The 21,163-nt window shown below is 42.7% G+C and overlaps 3 protein-coding genes across 3 annotated transcripts; all 3 read right to left on the bottom strand.

Annotated features, from left to right (window-relative positions):
- LOC102164863 (keratin, high-sulfur matrix protein, B2A) lies at positions 1,403–2,600 on the bottom strand. The gene has a single exon (XM_005668844.3). The coding sequence runs from the start codon at positions 2,518–2,520 to the stop codon at positions 1,993–1,995; it is 528 nt and encodes a 175-aa protein (XP_005668901.1). The 5' UTR covers positions 2,521–2,600; the 3' UTR covers positions 1,403–1,992.
- On the bottom strand, positions 5,240–20,021 carry LOC100523088 (keratin, high-sulfur matrix protein, B2A). The gene is made up of 2 exons (XM_005668845.3): positions 19,474–20,021; positions 5,240–5,616 (listed from the first exon to the last, which is right to left on the bottom strand). Exons 1-2 carry the CDS (start codon positions 19,948–19,950, stop codon positions 5,596–5,598), a joined length of 498 nt encoding a protein of 165 aa, XP_005668902.2. The 5' UTR covers positions 19,951–20,021; the 3' UTR covers positions 5,240–5,595.
- On the bottom strand, positions 13,409–14,465 carry LOC100523275 (keratin, high-sulfur matrix protein, B2A). Its single transcript, XM_003131478.5, has one exon. It carries the CDS (start codon positions 14,392–14,394, stop codon positions 13,855–13,857), a length of 540 nt encoding a protein of 179 aa, XP_003131526.4. The 5' UTR covers positions 14,395–14,465; the 3' UTR covers positions 13,409–13,854.

Here is a 21,163-nt window from a genome sequence, read left to right as displayed (position 1 = left end):
AAGAAAGCAAGCAAGCAGGAATAACAAATAATTAATTAAGCCTTAAAGTTTTTGCACAGCAAAGCAAACTGTTGACAAAACGCCAAGACAACCTACTGAGTGGGAGAAAATAGTTGCAAATGATGTAACCAAGAAGGTATTTAACTCACTCTTTTCCTTCCTTTTAGAATGACCTTCAGGGCCCACTTCAAAGATTACCTCCCTCATGAAGCCTTCCCCGATGCTTCCACCAGCATAGCCCCTGCTGGTCCCAAAGTGGTCTCTTCCTTTTTGAAATCCTGTTTCCGGCCCTTCTGTTTTCTTTGATGTCTACATAACCAAGATATTACCTTCTACATGGCCATCCAAACGCCTCCCCAATTTCTGAGAGTTCCTGAGGCGTCACTTTCTTAGAGGTTCCCCCTCTCTCTGTCTCTCGGCTTTCTCCACATTCCTCTGAATCATGAAACCCAGACATGAAACTCAGCTCCTTCACTGGTTTCCACAAGCAATTTGACCTAGCGGCAAGGAGTCTGTGAGTTTGGTAGCTTAATGGCGAAGGATAAAAGCGTCATGTTCATAACTTCCTGAACAGATCTCTCCTCTCTTTGTTTTTTCTTCTCAGTCCCTTTATGGCATAAAAATAGTCCCCTCTTTGTCTTATGTGTAATTCTTTCACATCCTTCTCTGAGGCTTGGAGATTGCCAGCATGCTTGTCCCATGCGGCTGAACCTATGGAAAGTTCACTCTCAAACTATTAAGGTCACACACGCATCTATCCCTAAGATGGGGGAGTTTTCTTCTATTAACTGCTAGGGGACTGTAATTTAGCTTATCACATTGTATGTAGCTGTTTTCATACATAAGTCTTTTTTCCTTCTGGATAAGAATTAATTATTATTATTATTTTTATTACTTTTAATTCTTATCCTCAAGGATAAGAATTAATTATTATTATTATTTTTATTACTTTTGCTTTTTAGGGCCACATTTGTGGCACATGGAAAGTCCCAGTCTAGGGGTTGATTTGAAGCTGCAGCTGCTTTCCTATGCCACGACCACAGCAACAGAGGATCTGAGCCACATCTGCAACCCACACCACAGTTCACGGCAATGCCAGATCCCTAGCCTACTGAACGAAGCTAGGAATTGAACCCATGTCCTCATGGATACTAGTCAGATTCTTAACCACTGAGCCACAATGGGAACTCCCAAGAATGAATTCTTCATTGTTCTGATTTCCATCGTTTCTGCTTCAGAAGTTGTGGCCAATAATTTTTTACTGAAGAAATGAATGAGTGAATGGCTACACTCTATCTGGCTTCAGTTTCTTTTAAAAAGAAGCAAATGTATTGCTTTCAAGTAGGCATCCTTGCCTGGAAATTAACCCATTTTTCTGTACAAGTGGAAACAAAGACCATAGTTTTTTTGCCCAGTATAGACCATTTATTAAGAAATGACAGAAGACACTGTGTCACAGATTATAATTGAAATAGCCAACAGGCAGGATCATTATGCCACCACCCCCACCCAAAAAAGGGACCTGGAATCAGGTGGTGAAATATCGAAAAGTCTAGGTTCCGTCTTAGAGGCTGAGTGTTGGGTGAAGAGCTTCCATTCTTGCTGGTGACATCTTCACACTTGGCTATACTCTGGTGGCTTGGATGCTGGAAAACTTTTCAGGTCAACAGAAGCTAAAACTAGATCGTGAAGCATGGAAAAAGAGGCTGCGGACAGTTCATAAAGATAAGTTCCATAATATGTTGGTAATTTTCAACCTTGCATGAAAATCAGAAATAGTATATCCAAAGCAATTTACTGGTCAGCAGGTGAGTCTGCAGCATTTCTGTGTCCACAGTGGAAAGTCAAGATATTCATTGCAGAGTGGAATCAAAGAGAACTCAAAAACCAAAACGGAAGTCTAAGAATTTGTTAGTGTTCCTTAGGTGGTTAAGGGGATAAATTGTTCAGAGATACTGCATCCTGGGCAACTGAAAATGAGCAACCTGGTTTTTAGCAGGTGGGTTCACAGCAGGTGGGCTCACAGCAGGTGGGCTCAGAGCACTGGCAGCAGCAGGCTGGCAGGCAGCAGGACTGCCCACAGTAGGAGGGGCGGCAGCAGGACGCCTGGGCGTGGTGCAGCTGGCAGCAGGTGGGGGGCGTGCAGCTCACCACGCAGCAAGGTGGCAGGACGGTGCCCTCCACGCGGCAGTCAGGGCGGCACCACCTGGTGCGGTAGCTCCGAGCTCCACTGCTACCCTCCTGGCCACCGCCAATGCCACTGCCAATGCCACTGCCGATCTCACAGCCACTGGTCTGGCAGCAGCTGGTCTGGACACAGGTTGGCTGGCAGCAGCTGGTCTGGACGCAGGGTGGCTGGCAGCAGCTGGTCTGGACGCAGGGTGGCTGGCAGCAACTGGTCTGGACGCAGGGTGGCTGGCAGCAGCTAGTCTGGGAGCAGCTTGGCTGGCAGCAGCTGGAGCCACAGGTCCCACCGGTGGAGCAGATGGGAAATCCACAGAAGCTCGTGGAACAGCACATGGTGTCAGGAGCTGGGCTGAGAGTTGTGTTGCTTGGAGGAATTTTGGTGCTGACTTCTGTGGTCGGGCCTTTTATATATCTGGGCCAACTGCTATTTATAAAATTCTTAGCCTGTCTTCCTTGTTTTTGTTTAAATTTATTCCATAGTGGTCCTCTGATTGGCTTATACTGAAATGGTTATGATACATTATGAGCAGCAATTTAGAAATTACTTTGTTTTATAGTTTCATTTGGGCTCCACGTGTGGGTCTTTTGCCCTTTGGAGTAAGTGTGTGGTTTCCCAGGTTCAAAGAGTCCTCCCATTTTAGTCCACGTCAATACCCTTGTTTTGTAGAGTTGTTTATTCCCTGTGATACTCTGTCCAATCTCTAGGCTGAGAGTAATTGTGCTCCTATTTTTAACTATTATTCTTTTCTTCTGGATATATAGACTGAATTCTCTCCAATTTAGGATATTAGGACATCTACGGAATTGAAAGAAAACCTTTGGTCATGTATAATTAAAAGCTTCCAACTCGTTAATTCTTTTTAAAAAAAATTTTTAAATTTATTTTTTTAATTAATTAATTTATTTTTTGCTTTTTAGGGCCCCACCCGCGGCATATGAAGGTTCCCAGGCTAGGGGTCGAATTGGAGCTGTTGCCGCCAGCCTATGCCACAGCCACAGCCACGCAGGATCTGAGCCGAGTCTGTGACCTACACCACAGCTCATGGCAACGCCAGGTCCTTAATCCACTGAGCGAGGCCAGGGATGGAACCCGCAGCATCATGGTTCCTAGTTGGGTTCGTTAACCACGGGGCCACGACAGGAACTCCCTGCAACTCGTTTATTCTAACAGCAAATCAAATTATCGTCACAGTTCTTTTGATTCCAACCAAATTGAAATGTGTCAATATTATTTCGTGTACTAGGTCAGAAATATTTTCTGGTGAACAAAATGATGTATACATAAAAGTAACTAGCACAGGGAGTTACTGTTGTGGCTCAGCAGGTTAAGAGCCTGACATAGTGTCCATGAGGATGCAGGTTCCATTCCTGGTCTTGCTCGGTGGGTTAAGGATCCAGTGTTGCCATAAGCTGTGGTGTAGGTCGCAGATGTGGCTTTGATCTCATATTGTTGTGGCTGTGGCTGTGGCATGGGCCTCATCTGTAGCTCCAATGTGACCTCTAGCCTGGGAACGTCTATAGGCTGCAAATGCAGCCCTAAAAATAAAATAAAGTAAAATTAAATTAAATTAAAAAGTAACTTGCACAGAGCTTAGCTTCTGATAGAACCTTAGTAAATATTTATTGATTCTGATTTTGAATGAGTGGAGTAAAAGGCATGATTCATGGCTGCCTGTACCACTAATAAATGATGAAATAGAACTTTCAACCTGTAGCTCCTCTCATGAAGGAGTCCTTATTGTTGTCAAAAGAGGATAGGAAATGCTGAAAAAATTTTACATTTAAGAGTCCAACTAAGGCTCAGGAAAAACAAATCTACAAGCTATGGCAGTTAGAAGAATGCAGTGCCATCTGCTTTATTCTTCTCTGAAATGCACAGAGAAGAAATGTGTGATCTATCCTTGCTACAGACTGAATGAGAGGGGTAAGGGCTGGGTGCTTGTAAATATCTCAGAAAACATTTTTCTGAAGGTGTCCTAGGTTTTACCCTATTGTATTGTGTATATTGTTCTCAAATACTTAATGAAGAATTTGAAACATTCAATGGTAAACTGTATTTTGTGGTCTAGATCTGCGTTAACTTATTAAGAGAACATTTTTCAAAGTGGGTTGTAAATTACATAGCTGTTTCAGATTTCTAAGGCACATGTCTGACGAACGGCGATGGTGGAATTCACTGGGTATCGTCACAGCTATTTGTCCTACTCTCATTTAGACCATAGGTACACTTTCTAAATACCGATACATGTTAGGAGTTGAAGCTTAGCCAGCAATCTGGGCATCAGTGGGGAGAAAATAATCGGCGAGAGTATAGGAATGAAACCTAAATGCTCTTGGAAAATAGGTAGTATCCAATAGCTAGCATCTGGTAAATATTTTAAAATCTAGTTAGTAGATATTACAATTTTTGTAGATATGGGGTGTGGGTGAAGGAGAACATCTGTTATGTTAAGTGGAAGGAGATTAAAAATTGTGGAAGTCTATCTAGGTGGAAATCCCATAGCTTTGATCAACCTGAACATTTTAGGTAGAAGTGGCTGTATTTATTTATTTATTCATTCATTCATTTTTTTGCCTTTTTTAAGGCCACACCCACGGCATGAGGAGGGTCCCAGGCTAGGGGTCGAATTGGAGCTACAGCTGCCAGCCTACGCCACAACGCCAGATCCAAGCCATGTCTGCAACCTACATCACAGCTCACGACCATGCCAGATCTTTAACCCACTGGGGCCAGGGGTTGAATCCACCACCTCATGGTTACTAGTCGGATTTGTTTCCGAGGTCCTACAAGGAGAACTCCAGAAGCGGCTTTATTGATTTAGCCATGAGCATAATAGATGAGGTCAGGTTGGTATTTGAATAACTATAAAGTTGATTTAATACGTGGAACATTTTATTAACTGATGGACTCAAGCGTGTAATTTGTATTTCATCTTTCTGGTTTAAACTTCATGTTTACGCCTTCGTATTATTATCATAATGCAAATTCACTCTTCCTGAAGTCCAGCTAAAGGTGGACAAGCTTGAAGGTAGAAAGAAGAAAATAACGCTGTTTGCTTTGCATATTTAAGTATTTTATTTGAAATTAACAAAGGCTATTCGAGGTGAAAGCAGGTCTGAAAATATGTGGGGATCAAGAGTTGGAGGGAAGGGGGAACCAGAGATGCCACTGAAGTGAACTACTCCACCCTGGTACCTTGCTCCAGCAAGGCAGGATATCCAGACACCATGATGCATATTTTCAGTGTGCTAATTCAGAACCTCCAAGAGGGTCCTAAGACTTCATTTCTGTGTACCTTAGAAACATCATGACACTTAGCATCCAAATAAAACGGAGCATTTCTTCCGAGATCAACACAGTTCTGCTCTGCTTCCCCTTTCCTTCTTAAGTAATCAGCCATCTGGCTTTTAACAGGTGGGCTCAGAGCACTGGCAGCAGCAGGCTGGCAGGCAGCAGGACTGCCCACAGTAGGAGGGGCGGCAGCAGGACGCCTGGGCGTGGTGCAGCTGGCAGCAGGTGGGGGGCGTGCAGCTCACCACGCAGCAAGGTGGCAGGACGGTGCCCTCCACGCGGCAGTCAGGGCGGCACCACCTGATGCGGTAGCTCCGAGCTCCACTGCTACCCTCCTGGCCAGAGCCAATGCCACCACCAATGCCACCGCCAATGCCACTGCCGATCTCACAGCCACTGGTCTGGCAGCAGCTGGTCTGGACGCAGGGTGGCTGGCAGCAGCTGGTCTGGACACAGCTTGGCTGGCAGCAGCTGGTCTGGACGCAGGTTGGCTGGCAGCAGCTGGTCTGGACACAGCTTGGCTGGCAGCAGCTGGAGCCACAGGTCCCACCGGTGGAGCAGATGGGAAATCCACAGAAGCTGGTTGAACAGCAGGCCATGGTATCAGGAGTTGGGCTGAGAGTTGAGTTTTTAGGAGAAGTTTCTGAGTTTCCACTGTAGCTTCTACATCTGGCCTTTTATATATTCTGGAGAACTGTGTATTTCCCCAACAGTGAGCATTTTTTCCTGGATACCATTGCAAAGTCAGTCTCCCATTGGCTAATCCCTGAGTTGTTTAGAAAGTTATAAATAGCATTCATAATAGCCTGCTTTGGTCATTGTTCAATTAACTCTCCTTTTGTTTCTTCTTTGCCCTTTGGATCAAGCGAAGGTTCATTATGGAAGCCAACCACAGCCGCACTTTTTATGCAGGTCACATGACAGGCTAGACTTGGGCCAACCATTGCCCTTACTTGCTTCGTCATGAATGCCCTTCTATAACCTTTAGGCAGAGTTTACCTAAACTGAGCATTCTCTTCCTAGTGGTCACTCCATGGTTTCATAAACAATTTGTCCAGACTTGGTATGACTACCATTCGTGTCATTAAAGCATGAGCTAGCACCTGATTGATCGTCAAAAGAAATATGCCTTTCTGTGTTGTCTGTGCAATTTACAGATTCCTCAGAGCACTGAGTATTTTTGCCCTCAGTCATCAATGTCCATATTCCCAATGAAACCCTTAATGACTTTTGCTTGTAGATTGTTTTCTGATCCTATTAAATTAAAAATATGTTAGTAATGATGCACATTTTAATAACACATTTAAATAAGTTAAATTTAACTTCTTTAACATTAAAATATGTATTTTAATAAGTCAAACAGTTAATAGGCATACAAAGAAAAGCTAATGTTCTTCCTCCCTTTTCCAAAACATACACATTCCTTCCAAAACTAGTACTTTAGGGATAATCAATAGGAACAGTTTGGGTGTCCCTTCTTTGAATAGTTCTCCCTGCCATTGCAAACATAAACCAGTGCATGTATACGTATATGATCTAGCTTAGTCAAGTTGGGGTCTCCTCTACCTATTTGTTTTTTTTTTTAAACCGTTAATTGTAATAAAATACCCTTAATGTAATTTACCATCTTAACCATTTTAAGTGTACAATTCACTAGTGTTAAGCATATTCACATTGATGTGCAGTCTTCAGAGTTTTTTCCTCTCAAAACTATTATTCTACATCCATTATGCAACTTTCCCATTCTCCCCTCCCCAAGCTCTTGGCAATCATCCTTCTATTTTTTGTCTTGATGAATTTGACCGGTCTAAGTACCTCATATAAGTCCAATCGTATGGTATTTATCATTTTGTGACTGGCTTATTTCACTTAGCTTAATACCCTCAAGATAGATCCATATCATAGAATATGACAGCGTTTCCTTCCTTTTTTAGGGCTAAATAATATTCCATTGTATGTATATTCCACAATTTGTTTATCCATTCATCCATCAATGACACTTGGGTTGCTTCCACCTTTTAGCTACTTTTCTTTTTCTTTTTAGGGCCGCATCGGCAGCATATGGAAGTTCCCAGGCCAGGGGTCAAGTCGGAGCTGCAGCTGCAGGTCTATGCCACAACCATAGCAATACCTTATCTGAGTGTCATCTGTGACCTATGACACAGTTTGTGACTTACACCACAACTTGTGGCAACGCTAGATCCTTAACTCACTGACTGAGACCAGGGATCAAACCACAACTTCCTGGATACTAGTCAGATTACTAACCTCCTGAGCCACATCAGAAACTCCACATTTTAGCTATTGTAATCAATGATGCCAGGAACATGGGTGTGCAAACATCTCTTCAAACCATGCTCTCAATTCTTTGGGGTCTATGTCTAGAAGTAGAATAGAAGTATGGTATGTTTTTGATTTTTTTGAGTAACTGCCATATTGTTTCCCATAATGAGTATATTATTTTATACCCCACCAGCAATGTCAAGGGTTCCAAACACTTTTTGGGTTTTTTGAGAGTTGCCATTCAAGTGTATATGAGGTGGAAGGTTAGTGTGATTTGGGTTTGTATTTTCCTAATGACCAGTGATACTGAGCATCTTTTCATGTTTTTTGGCCTATGTATATCTTCTTTGAAGATATGTCCATTCATATCCTTTGCCCAATTTTTAATTGTTTTGTTGTTGTGCTTATTGAGTTGCAAGAATTCTTTATATATTCTGTAATATGAATCCCTTATCAGATATATGAGATTACCTTTCATTTTGTTAATTGTGTCTTTTGATGCATAAAAGTTTTAAATTTTGATATAATTCATTTATCTGTTAATTTAAACTTTTGTTGCCTGTTCGTTTTCTCATATCCAAGAAGTCATTACTAAATCCAATATTATAAAGCTTTTTCTCTATGTTTTCTTTTAAGGGCTTTATAGTTCTAGGTTTTATATTTAAGTCTTTGACCTATTCTGAGTTAATTTTTGTAGACATTTTAAGATGAGTCCAAATTCATTCTTTCGCATGTGGGTATCCAGTCTTCCCAATACCTATTTGTTGAAAAAAGTGTCTTCTCATGTAGAATGGTCTTGGCACCTTTGTTGAAAATCTCTTGACCATATATATGTAAGGGTTATTTCTATGCTCTCTATTCTATTCCATTTGTCTATATATCTGCCTTTATTTCAGTTTTAATTACTATAATTTTGTAGTATAGTTTGAAACCAGGAAGTGTGATACCTCCAGCTTTGTTCTTCTTTCTCAAGATTGCTTTGCATATTCAGGGTGTTTTGTGGTTCCATACAAATTTTAGGATTGTTTGTTCTATCTCTGTGAAAAATGCCATTAAAAATTTAAGAGGATTGCATTGAATCTGTATATTGCTTTGGAAAGTATGGACTACTATGGACATTTTTAACAATAGTAATTCTTCCAACCATGAGCATGAAATACCTGCCTTTTATTTGTGTCTTCGTTTTCTTTCATCAATGCCCTACTGTTTTCAGTGTACAGATCTTTCACTTCCTTGGTTAACTTTATTTATGAGTATTTCATTCTTTTTTGATGCTACTGTAAATGGGATTGTTTCTTTAATTTCTCTCCTGAGAGATTGTTGTTAGTGTATAAAAATGCAGCTAATTTTATATATTGATTTTATATTCTGTAACTATACTAAATTTGTTGGTTAGTTGTATCTTTTTTTTTTTGGTGGAGTCTAGGGCTTTCTAAATATACTATCATGTCATTTGCAAATAGAGACCATTTTACATCTTTCTTATTTGAGTGTCTTTTATTTCTTTTTATGGTCTAGTTGCTCTGGCTAGGACTTCCAGTGCTGTGATAAATAGAACAGGTGAAAGTGGGTGTCCTTCCCTTGTTCCTGATCGAGAGGAAAAGTTTCAGTCTTTCACTGCTGAGTTAACATTCGTGTGGGCTTTTCATATATAGCTTTTATTATGCTGAAGTCGTTTCCTTCTAGTCCTAGTTTGTTGAGTTGTTGTTGTTTTTTTTTTTTTTTTAATCATGAAAGAGTGTTGAATTCTGGCAAATGCTTTTTCTGCATCTGTTGAGATAACCAAGTGTCCCCTCCTGCCTTCTTGTGTTATATGATGTATTACATTGATTGGTTTTTGTGGGTTACACCATTCTTGCATTCTAGGATAAAATCCCACTTGGTCATGGTGTATAATCCTTTTCAACTTGCTATTGAATTCTGTTTGACAGTATTTCATTGAGAATTTTCGTAGTCATCAGGGATATTGCTCTGTAATTTTGCTTTATTGTCAGATCTTTATCTGGCTTTGATATTAGAGTAAATCTGGCTTTGTAGAATGAGTTTGAAAGATGGCTTTCATCTTCGATGTTTTGGCAAAGGAGGATTGATGCTTAATTTTTTTTTTTTTAAATGTTTGCTAGGAGTCACCAGTGAAGCCTTCTGGGACCAGGATTCTTTTGTCAAAAAGTTTTACTACTGATTCCATCTCCTTGTTAGCTAGAGATATGTTCAGATTTTCTCTTTCTTCATGACTCAGTTTCAATAGGTTGTGTGTTTCTAGGAATTGATCTGTGTCATCTAGGCTATTCAATTTGTCAGTCTATCCTATGCATAATTACTCATTCTTTTAAATAGCTATGTAATATTCCAGAGTATGATCATACCACACTTTTTTCAATCATCCCCCATTGATAAACCCTCAACTATTTTTAGTTTGTTGTACCTTTGGATTTAAGAAGATCATGGAGCGTTCCTGTTGTGGCTCAGTGGGTCAAGAACCCAACTAGTATCCATGAGGAGGCGGGTTCGATTCCTGGACTTGCTCAGTGGGTTAAAGGGTCTGATGTTGTGTAAGCTGTGGCATAGACTATGGACAAGGCTTGGATCTGTTGTTGCGGTGGCTGTGGCATGAGACAACGGCTATGGCTCTGATTTGACCCCTAGTCTGGGAACCTCCATATGCTGTGGGTGCAGCCCTTAAAAAACCCCACAAACAAACAAAAAAAGAAAATCATAGAATTTTAAGCTGAAAGGGACTTTAAATGGGTCCAGCTTTAGGAGATTGTGAATAGTCATATGATATAGGGGACTGAGCTCTTAACTGAGAGCTAATGGGGTTAATTAAATTAAATGGGCTTCTCAAACTGGTTCTTACTATGAAGTGACTATATGATCTCAGAAAAGCCACTTAATCCCTTCTGAGCATGTGTTTATTCATCTGTAAAATGAGATGACATCTCAGGCACCTGTAGGGCTAAAATTCTGTAGCTGTCCCGCCAGATCATTCATTCCTTAAGGGTGGGATCTACTTATGTCTGGTTTCACCTTGATAGCCTACATAGTGCTTTCCGGGCCATCTGGCATGTAGATAGGTGCTCGGTAAATGCTTGGTAAATGAAAGAGGGAATGAATGATTAGCTGTGTATGGTAACAATGGACAGCCAAATGTGCATTTTACCAAAGTCACTTGTAATTTTATTCTTTTTTCATTTTTAAAAGTTATATTGAAGCCTAGTTGTGATAATTTCTGCTGTGCCACAAAATGATTCAGTTATACATGTACACACATCCACTTTCTTTCAGATTCTTTTCCCACATAGATTATCGTAGAATATTGGGTAGAGTTCTCTGTGCTGTATATACAGCGTGTCCCTGTTGGCTAATCCTTCCGTATACCTCAGTGTGCACAAGCCAATCTCAAACCCCCGGTCCATCCCCTCCCCCTCAACCTGTTCCCTTTGGTAACCCTACGTTTTTCAAAAAGTCCGTGAGTCTGTTTCTGTTCTGCAAATAAGTTCATTTGTATCCTTTTTTAAAGAGTCCACATATAAGTGATATGTCTTTCACTGTCTAACTTCACCTAGTCTAATAATCTCTAAGTCCACCATGTTGCTGGAAATGGCTTTATTTCATTCTTCTCCATGGCTGAGTAATATTCCATTGTGTACATGTACCACATCTCCTTTAGCCCTTCCTCTGTAGATGGGCTTCCATGTCTTGGCTATTTTAAATAATGCTGCAATGAACATTGGGGTGCATGTATCTTTTCAAATTACAGTTTTCTCTGGAGAGCTGCTCAGGAGGGGGATGGCTGGATCATATGATAGTTCTATTTTTAGTTTTTTGAGGGCCCTCCATACTGTTTTCCATAATTATTGTACCAATTTACATTCTCACCAACAGTGTAAGAGGGTTCCACTTGTCATTTTATTTTATGTTTTTTTTTTTTTTTTCTCCTCAACAAGAGCTCTTAGGTAGGGATACCTAAAAGCGTCAGTAGTTAAAATCAAAGGAGCAAGAGGCTAGTTCGTGTTTCTATTCTTTTTTTTTTTTTTTTTGGCTTTTGTCATTTTTTAGGGCTGCACCCGTGACGAGGGGTCGAATCAGCTCTGTCGGCCTACACCACAGCTACATCGACGCCGAGCCGTGTCTGTGACCCACACCACAGCTCATCGCAACGCAGGATCCTTAACACACTGAGCGAGGCTAATGTCTTGATTTTCATGAACGCTTGAATGAATAAAGCATTATAATGGTAACCATGTATATTATTAATAAAAAAAGAATACTTTGCCGTCTTCTTCAGCTCAAAGTCCAAGGAACTAGGCGTTGATTTTGATTCTGTTCCCCCAAAATCACCACATTTATGAAGCATTCCCTGATAGTTGTGTTTAAGTGTATATGAATGTATTACATATGTGCATTATATACAAATGCATGTATAGGTATAATAAATATATGTGTATTTCTGTTAAGTGAACATTTTTATGACAAAGTATTTAAGTTTATTCTAAAAATAGAACAAAATACTTATTTATTTATTTTTGCTGCGAAGTGCAGCAGTTCCCAGACCAGGGATCTGGGAACCTGAGCTGCAACGACGAGAGCTCTAAGCCCTAAGCACTGGACCGCTAGGGAACTCCCAGAACAAAATATTTATTATTCTCACTTCCCGTTTAGAAACTAGGGAAACATTTTTTGGGTGGGGTATAAAAACCTCCTCCTAGAGGTTTCCCCAACCTAGAGTTTACTTACTTTACTCCGTGAGATGACATGTAAAGGAGTGTGATTTATTAGTATAATTAATCGCCGTTACGGAGTTCTCCTTGTGGCGCAGCTGAAATGAATCCGACTGGTAACCATGAGGTTGCAAGTTCGATCCCTGGCCTTGCTCAGTGGGTTAAGGATCTGGCGTTGCTGTGAGCTCTGGTGTAGGTCGCAGACTCAGCTTGGATCCTGCATTGCTGTGGCTGTGGTGTGGGCTGGCAGATTCGACCCCTAGCCTGGCAACCTCCATATGCTGTGGGTGTGGCCATAAAAAAAAAAAGACAGAAACAAATACACACACACGAATAATAATCTCTGAAGATTGTGTGAAAGAGTGTATTTCACTTACAGACTTGAAGAGATAAATCACATTCTGCTCTAGATTCAGAAGGTCCTGACCTTCCTGAGTTTCTGGATGTGAAAACATCGTGTGAGGTCAGGATATGATAATAAAGCCTGTACCATTTTTTTCCTTCTTTTTAGGGCCTCACCTGTGGCATATGGAAGTACCCTGGGGCAGGGGTCGAATCAGAGCTGCAGCTGCAGGCCTATGCACAGCCACAGCAACACCGGATCTGAGCCACATCTGTGACCTACCCCGGCAGCCTGCGGCAATGCTGGATTCTCAAACCACTGAGCAAGGCCAGGGATCCAACCTGCATCTTCATGGACACTATGTCAGGTTCTTAACTTGTTGAGCTGCAGTGGGAACTCCGAGCCTGTACCATTTTTTAAGGCCTTTGTAAACCACCTTTGCTGTACATTTTTATGGGATCAATTGACCCTGGATTTAATATTTGCTAACATGGTATAAGCAGAGCCAAGTGGGATATCAAAGCCGAATTAGAATCTTTTGTGTGACTTTCTCTGAAATATATACATCATGAACACACTCAGTGAAGAAAAAGAGATATATTTGCTGTACCAGATATATAATTTATTAGACCTTGGTATACTAGTCCCCTTTCACAGAAAGTGCAAGTTGCAGGACTGTAGAGTTTAGGAGGTGAAATCATCTGAGAAGGGCAGATGGTTCTTCATCAGTCTTGGCAGCACTGAGATGGAGATAAGAGGCTTGCTGAAGGCCAAACCCAGGGCCAACTGGTCTTCCCATTTCTGGGGTCAAATTGATATTTCAGCAGCCTCAGCATAGAGATCAAGATCTTTCTAGTGTCGAATGGACTCAGATAGGTCTGTGAGGTCCAAATATTTGGTAACCCTTCAAAAGAAGTTGAATAAAAGTTTAAGAACGTGGTGGTGGTTCGGGGGTGGTTGAGGAGATAATTTCTTCGTGGATTGAGTTGGAAGTTGAAATTTCAAGTTGAAAATCTGCCACCTGGTTTTTAGCAGGTGGGCTCAGAGCAGGTGGGCTCACAGCAGGTGGGCTCAGAGCACTGGCAGCAGCAGGCTGGCAGGCAGCAGGACTGCCCACAGTAGGAGGGGCGGCAGCAGGACGCCTGGGCGTGGTGCAGCTGGCAGCAGGTGGGGGGCGTGCAGCTCACCACACAGCAAGGTGGCAGGACGGTGCCCTCCACGCGGCAGTCAGGGCGGCACCACCTGGTGCGGTAGCTCCGAGCTCCACTGCTACCCTCCTGGCCACCGCCAATGCCACCGCCAATGCCACCACCAATGCCACTGCCGATCTCACAGCCACTGGTCTGGCAGCAGCTGGTCTGGACACAGGTTGGCTGGCAGCAGCTGGTCTGGACGCAGGGTGGCTGGCAGCAGCTGGTCTGGACGCAGGGTGGCTGGCAGCAGCTGGTCTGGCTACAGGTTGATGGGCAGCAGCTAGTCTGGGAGCAGCTTGGCTGGCAGCAGCTGGAGCCACAGGTCCCACCGGTGGAGCAGATGGGAAATCCACAGAAGCTCGTGGAACAGCACATGGTGTCAGGAGCTGGGCTGAGAGTTGAGTTGCTTGGAGGAATTTTTGGGTTTTGACGGTGACTTCCACGTTGGGCCTTTTATAAGTCTTGACCCTCCTGCTGTTTACATAATGCTTAGCATCCTTTCCTTGTTTGTTTTAAAAGGACTTGTCTCTGAATGGTAATTGGCCTGTCCCTGTGTTGTTTGTTCAACCTCCAAAAGCTTTTAAAATTTAATTTTATTTGGTCTTTGGGTAGGATTCTTCACCATAGTCAAATAGTCATCCGCATTCATTGGGTACACAACCCCTAATTCTATATGTTTGTTAAAATTTTCTCATTGCCCAAAGAAGAATTGATGATTGCTTCACCTTTGAGTGTCAGCATTACTCAATGTTGACCCTTATAATTGAGCGCTTGGGTCTCACGGGACGGTTTGCTTCCTAGCTAGGCGGCCTCTCGTGTTAAATGCTGTCCATTCTCTGCTTTTCTCCTCTTGGCCTTGACTGTGAGGCTGGTCAGGCAGGGGTCCTCTCTTGAGGGCTCAGACACAGGTGAATGACTTGCTCCTGATAATCTTTTGGGAGCACTTCTTATGCACCCCAAAGGTTCTGAGATTTTTCACTTATCAATTCACTTCACTATCACAGCAGTTCTATAGGAGAGGTGTCATTGCCATTCCCAAGATCCATGTGAGAAAACCGAGCCACAAACAGACACAAACAGGGTGTCCAAAGTCACACCCACAAGTCTGAACCTGCTTCTGGAACCCACACCATCGGACTGCAGACTAAACCCTTTTATCCACTCTAGTCCCTTCCCTCTTTTCCAGGTAAGCAATTGTTGGAAGGAAAATCAACAGGTGAAAGAAAGCGGTGCCCACTTTGCCCACTTTTTTAGACTTTTTTTTAGAGTGAAGGGAAGACAGGCAGAACTTAGGGTGAGTAATAACACTGTTGGGTAGCGATTTTTTTTTAACTGCATACAAGCGCACTTCAAAGACATCTCAAGTCCTAAAAATAGTTACCCTCCTCGACGTATGACTTCATCTATGCTTTGATCTTAGGCTCTTCTATAGATTTAAATTTAAATATTCTTTTTTTTTGGGGGGGTGGCTTTTGTCTTTTTAGGGCCATACCTGCAGCATATGGAGGTTCTCAGGCTAAGGGTCGAATCAGAGCTACAGCTGCCACCCTCCAGCACAGCCACAGCAACGCCAGACCCAAGTCGCATCTGCAACCTACACCACAGCTCACGGCAACGCTGGATCCTTAATCCACTGAGGGAGGCCAGGGATCGAACCCGCAACCTCATGGTTCCTAGTCGGATTTGTTAACCACTGAGCCGTGATGGGAACTCCAGATTTAAATATTCTTAACTGCAGAAAAATCACACTCTTAGTGTATTCGTACCAGAGTAGGTGGCATACTATAGGACATTAGAGCTTCAGTGAGTAGTTTCTTGCAGAGGTTAGAAAGCAGTCCAATTAGCTGGAGAATTTACATAATTTCAGTGAGGCAGCCGATGAAGGTGAAGATGCAGGTTTGATTTAGGTACAATGAAAGGTGACCCGGTCTCCATGGAGTATGGATTCTTGCAGGGAACAGAAGTCAAAATGCCACTTGTGGGGTTTAAACCAGAACCCCAAGTGTTCATTGCGCCTTTCCAGGAACGACCAGCTTTGAGCTGAGATCATAACTCTAAGTCTGAATTAAGCCTTTTTGAATCCCACATCCGATTTGGTACGTTTCTTTGTGAATGTATTGCTGCTTCTCCTTAAACAAATCTGTAACACAGATGCTTTGATTAGCTACTTTTCCCACCTTGGAAGTTTGAAATATGTGGATCTGTCATTATTATGATCTCTGCAGCGATTTAATTCAGAGCAAAATTCAGCAGAAGTTTTATGCTAAACGGATTTTTCTCCCCATAAAAAGTTCAAATGTTTGAGGAGTTGAAATGCATATTGATTAGGGCACTGGAGATAATAGTCTTGTCTGTCATATTTCCATTTTTTAGTTTGCTTTTCCACTGTGGCACTGTGTGTGACATCTCCCTCAGGGAAAAATTACCTCAATTTTCATGTTTCTGGTCTTTGGTTGCCCTTAGAGAATTGTGAAGAGTAAGGTATAACCCACCGTGGCTCAGCAGGCTACGGACCCCACCAGTATCCATGAGGAGGCCGGTTCGATCCCTGGTCTCGCTCAGTGTATTAAGGATCCGGCATTGCTGTGGCTGTGGTGTAGGCAGCAGATGTGGCTCCCATTAGACCCCTAGCCTGGGAACTTCCACAGGCTGCAGGTGTGGCCCTAAAGAGCGACAAAACAAAACCCAAGAGTAAGGTATATTTGGGTTTTCCAGAGAAGCCTAAGTGCTGGGATCTATCTATTTATCTTCCTAGCTATTATCTTCCTTCTTTCCTTTCCTTTCCAATAAAATTAAAAGATAAAGTGTACAACTGAGTGGCATTTAGGGCATTCACAGTGTCGTGCAACTATCACATCTCTCTCCGGCTGCCAAACTTTTTCATCGCCCCAGAAGAACATCTAACAATTTTTAAAAATTTTTTTATGAACAAGCCATTTATTAAAGCCATTCTCTATGAGTCAGTTCCTCCAGAAATGCTCTCTGAAACCCAGGGTGGGGGCCCCCAGACTGTGCTCCAGTAATGGCCCTCCTGTCTCTGTCATTGTACTGTGTTCGTGTTCGTTAAAACAGGTGGTACCTACTGAGCAAACGCTCGATAAGACCCTGTACCACAGGGTCTTTCACCTGTCATCTCATTTAATCCTCAACATCTAACAGCTTTTAAGAATCCTTCCTCTTCTTCCCTACCTCCAGCCATTGATTCACCACTTTGATTTTATAACCACAGATTTCATCCATTAGAATGGAAGCTCCATTAAGTGTCTGTTATTTCATCCTTGCCTCTTTCTAGAATGCTGTCTGGAGATTCAACAAGAAGGGGGAGAGTGGATGCCAACATCATGTCCATTTACATACCCAACCTTGTAATGGACATGTATTTTCTACGTTGCAATTCATAAGAGAATTGTGCAGGTATTATAAAAACATCAAAAGAGTAGTAGAAATTCCCCTTCTTGATTTTTCTTTTTCTTTTGGCTTTTTAGGGCCGCACCCAGGGCGTATGGAAGTTCCCAGGGTAGGGGTAGAATCGGAGCCGCACCTGCCGGTCTACACCGCAGCCACAGCAATGCGGGATCCTAGCCACATCTGCCACTTATACCACAGCTCACCATAATTCTGGATCCTGAACCCACTGAGCGAGGCCAGGGATCAAACCTGCATCCTCCTGGATACTAGTTGAGCTTGTTACCACTGAGCCACAATGGGCCCCGCTTCCCTCATTTTTCAAAGTGTATTTTGAGCAACCTTAGCATTAACAACAAATGTGGGCAGGTAATAACCAGTGGAACCTGACAGCATATTCGCTGGTGATGCTAATGTTAGTTGCTAAGAAAGGCAGAGAGGATTCCATGGTGAAATCGTTTGGGGAGTGACGGTTATAGAAGTTCCTTTATTACAGGACGTCTCAGTCCCCTTTCTATTCCAATGTGCTGCATAAACCTCCAAGATGGTGACAGAGTTCCCGTCGTGGCTCAGGGGTTAACGAATCTGACTAGAACCATGAGGTTTCGGGTTCGATCCCTGGCCTTGATCAGTGGGTTAAGGATCCGGCGTTGCCGTGAGCTGTGCTGTGGGTTGTAGACGCAGCTTGGATCCCAAGTTGCTGTGGCTGTGGTGTAGGCTGGCGGCTACATCTCCGATTAGACCCCTAGCCTGGGAACCTCCATATGCCGAGGGTGAGGCCCTGGAAAAAGGCAAAAAAAGAAAAAAAAATGGTGACAGTGCATACAGCATTGTTTAACCATTGAATATTTTCTCCCCTTTGGGCATCTGAAGGGACTAATTGTCGGTGCGCCACCTCTTTAGAAAATGATCTGTGCCTGGAAGGACACTGCGAGTAATAAAACTCAACTCTCTCACTTTCCAGGTTAGAAACGAGTGTCCAGGCAGGGCAGGGACTTGCCCAGGAGTTCATGGATTTCGGGTTACAAAGTGGGGACCAGAACTCAGATGCCTTTGTACCTTATTTTTTTTTCTATGGCCACACCCACGGCATATGGAGGTTTGCAAGCTAGGGGTCGAATCGGGACTGTAGCCAGCCTACAACTGGAGCCACAGCAACACCAGATCCAAGCCACATCTGTGACCTACACCACAGCTCAGGCAACGCCGGATCCCCGACCCACCGAGCAAGGCCAAGGGGTCAAACTTGCGTCCTCATGGATACTAGTCAGATTCATTTCTGCTGAGCCACGATGGGAACTCCTGCACCTTATGTTAATAACTGTCTTTCCAATTATGTATTACCCTTTTATACCCTTGATGGCTGAAAGAATTGTCTGCAGAGTCATGTAGGAATGAACTAAATAGATTTGGCAACAGCTCAAGAAGCTAAATGACATACAATTCCTTTTCGTAACCAGTCTTCTGGAACCCCCGACCCATCAATTTCCGTGTGTGAGGATTTGGGGACATAGTTTCTAAATAGTGATGTATTCTTTTCATCACATATATGGCTGCAGAATATTGGACTATTTAATGACAAAACAAAGTAAACTACCTTTTAAAGGCCACTATTTAAAGCCCAACAGTAAAGAAAAACCATAGTGCTGTGCCACATTTATTGGCATTTTAAAAAATCCTAGTACCCCAGTATCGGTAAAAAATACCAAAGGAAAGAAAGCTGCAACAACGACTTCATCTCTGAAGAATGAAAAGTTTTATTAAATCCAAAACCAATGAGCTGTTGAAATATTCCCGGTGATAATTACAGTAAAGTATTAAGACATCTCTTTTCACATGGTAGGGCTTCTATTGATATCCAGGTCTATGAAATATTTTTGATCCTCTCTTATAAATCAATATCCATCTTAGGGAAATATCATAGCCATGTGACACAAGGTTGCAGGCTGGGCTATGGCTGTTAGAGCTCAGAAGTGTGTTGGGTCTCTGCACTGGCTAATATTGAAGGGCCGATTTGCTTAAGATTCTAGGCAGAAGAGGTTTTTAGCAGGTGGGCTCACAGCAGGTGGGCTCAGAGCACTGGCAGCAGCAGGCTGGCAGGCAGCAGGACTGCCCACAGTAGGAGGGGCGGCAGCAGGACGCCTGGGCGTGGTGCAGCTGGCAGCAGGTGGGGGGCGTGCAGCTCACCACGCAGCAAGGTGGCAGGACGGTGCCCTCCACGCGGCAGTCAGGGCGGCACCACCTGATGCGGTAGCTCCGAGCTCCACTGCTACCCTCCTGGCCAGAGCCAATGCCACCGCCAATGCCACTGCCGATCTCGCAGCCACTGGTCTGGCAGCAGCTGGTCTGGACGCAGGGTGGCTGGCAGCAGCTGGTCTGGACGCAGGGTGGCTGGCAGCAGCTGGTCTGGCTACAGGTTGATGGGCAGCAGCTAGTCTGGGAGCAGCTTGGCTGGCAGCAGCTGGAGCCACAGGTCCCACCGGTGGAGCAGATGGGAAATCCACAGAAGCTCGTGGAACAGCACATGGTGTCAGGAGCTGGGCTGAGAGTTGTGGTGCTTGCAGACGTTTCTGATTGAGATCTGCTTGTTCCACTCGGGCCTTTTATAGGCCTTGGCCAGTTCCTGTGTTTGTGACAGACAGCATTTTTATCTCCTTACTCTTTAAACAAGCTTTTCCAGGACCCTCTGATTGATCAAATACTGTGTTATTTTAAATATATTTCCAAATTGGTTTTTCCTTATTGCTCAACTAATACTCACCAAATGTGTTTGTCCTTGGTGGAAATAGTCATGTTTTGTTTTCAAACAATGCTGTAATTTCTCAAGCCTCAGCCTCTGTTTTGTGCTTATGATCACATCGCTTGTCACTCATTAGACAATGTGACTTAGGGGTCATATTCACCTAACTAACTCCTAGTCTCCAGGATAAAATTATGAACCATGAATTTTCCTTCATGTAAACCTATCTCTCCGTCTTTTTAGATCGTTAAGATTACAGTTTCTACAATCAGCCAGATAGAAACTCTGATAAACTCTGCATTCATAGGAGTTCATAGATCTTTCCAGAAATTAGATCTTTCCAATTTCTGTGCTCTCTCTTGCACTTCACACATTCAGACATGATAAATGAAGAAACATTTATCACTGAGGAGGGTATATGAAACAAAATCTGTTCCATTCCAATTTACTGTGGATATTTTGTTAGCACAAATTTAAAAGAAGAGCTAAAATTCATATCCAGAAATTAGGGGAAAATCATAAGAAATTTTAGGTATAACTGACATTTCTTATGAAGGATAAAAAGACACTGCTGTATGAATTATCTGGACATTTATTTCTTAAAGGTGGGATTCTTTTTCTTTTTCTTTTTTTTTTTGGTCACGCCCAAAGCATGTGGAAGTTCCCAGGCGAAAGATCAAACCCAAGCCACAGCAATGACAATGCTGGGTCCTTAACTGCTAAGCCACCAGGGAACTCCTCATTTTCAATTTATGTCATTTTATGTAACTACAACTTATTTCCTATGAAAGAATGACACTAGACCAAAGATCATGACAACTGAATTTATGGAGGGGAACCAATCAAAGAAAAAGTAGGAATTATGAAATACCTTTTCCAATCATAGTCTTATAGGTAGGTTAGGGAATGGAGGAACAAATATAATTCAATAAGCGTAAGTGCAAAGAGATTAAGATAAATTTCAACAAAATAAAAATTGAAACAATTCCTGGTGGTTGT

The sequence above is a fragment of the Sus scrofa genome, chromosome 12 (genome assembly GCF_000003025.6).
Source record: "Sus scrofa isolate TJ Tabasco breed Duroc chromosome 12, Sscrofa11.1, whole genome shotgun sequence".
In the NCBI taxonomy this organism is placed as follows: Eukaryota; Metazoa; Chordata; class Mammalia; order Artiodactyla; family Suidae; genus Sus; species Sus scrofa.
This window is presented reverse-complemented; position numbering and strand designations above follow the sequence as displayed.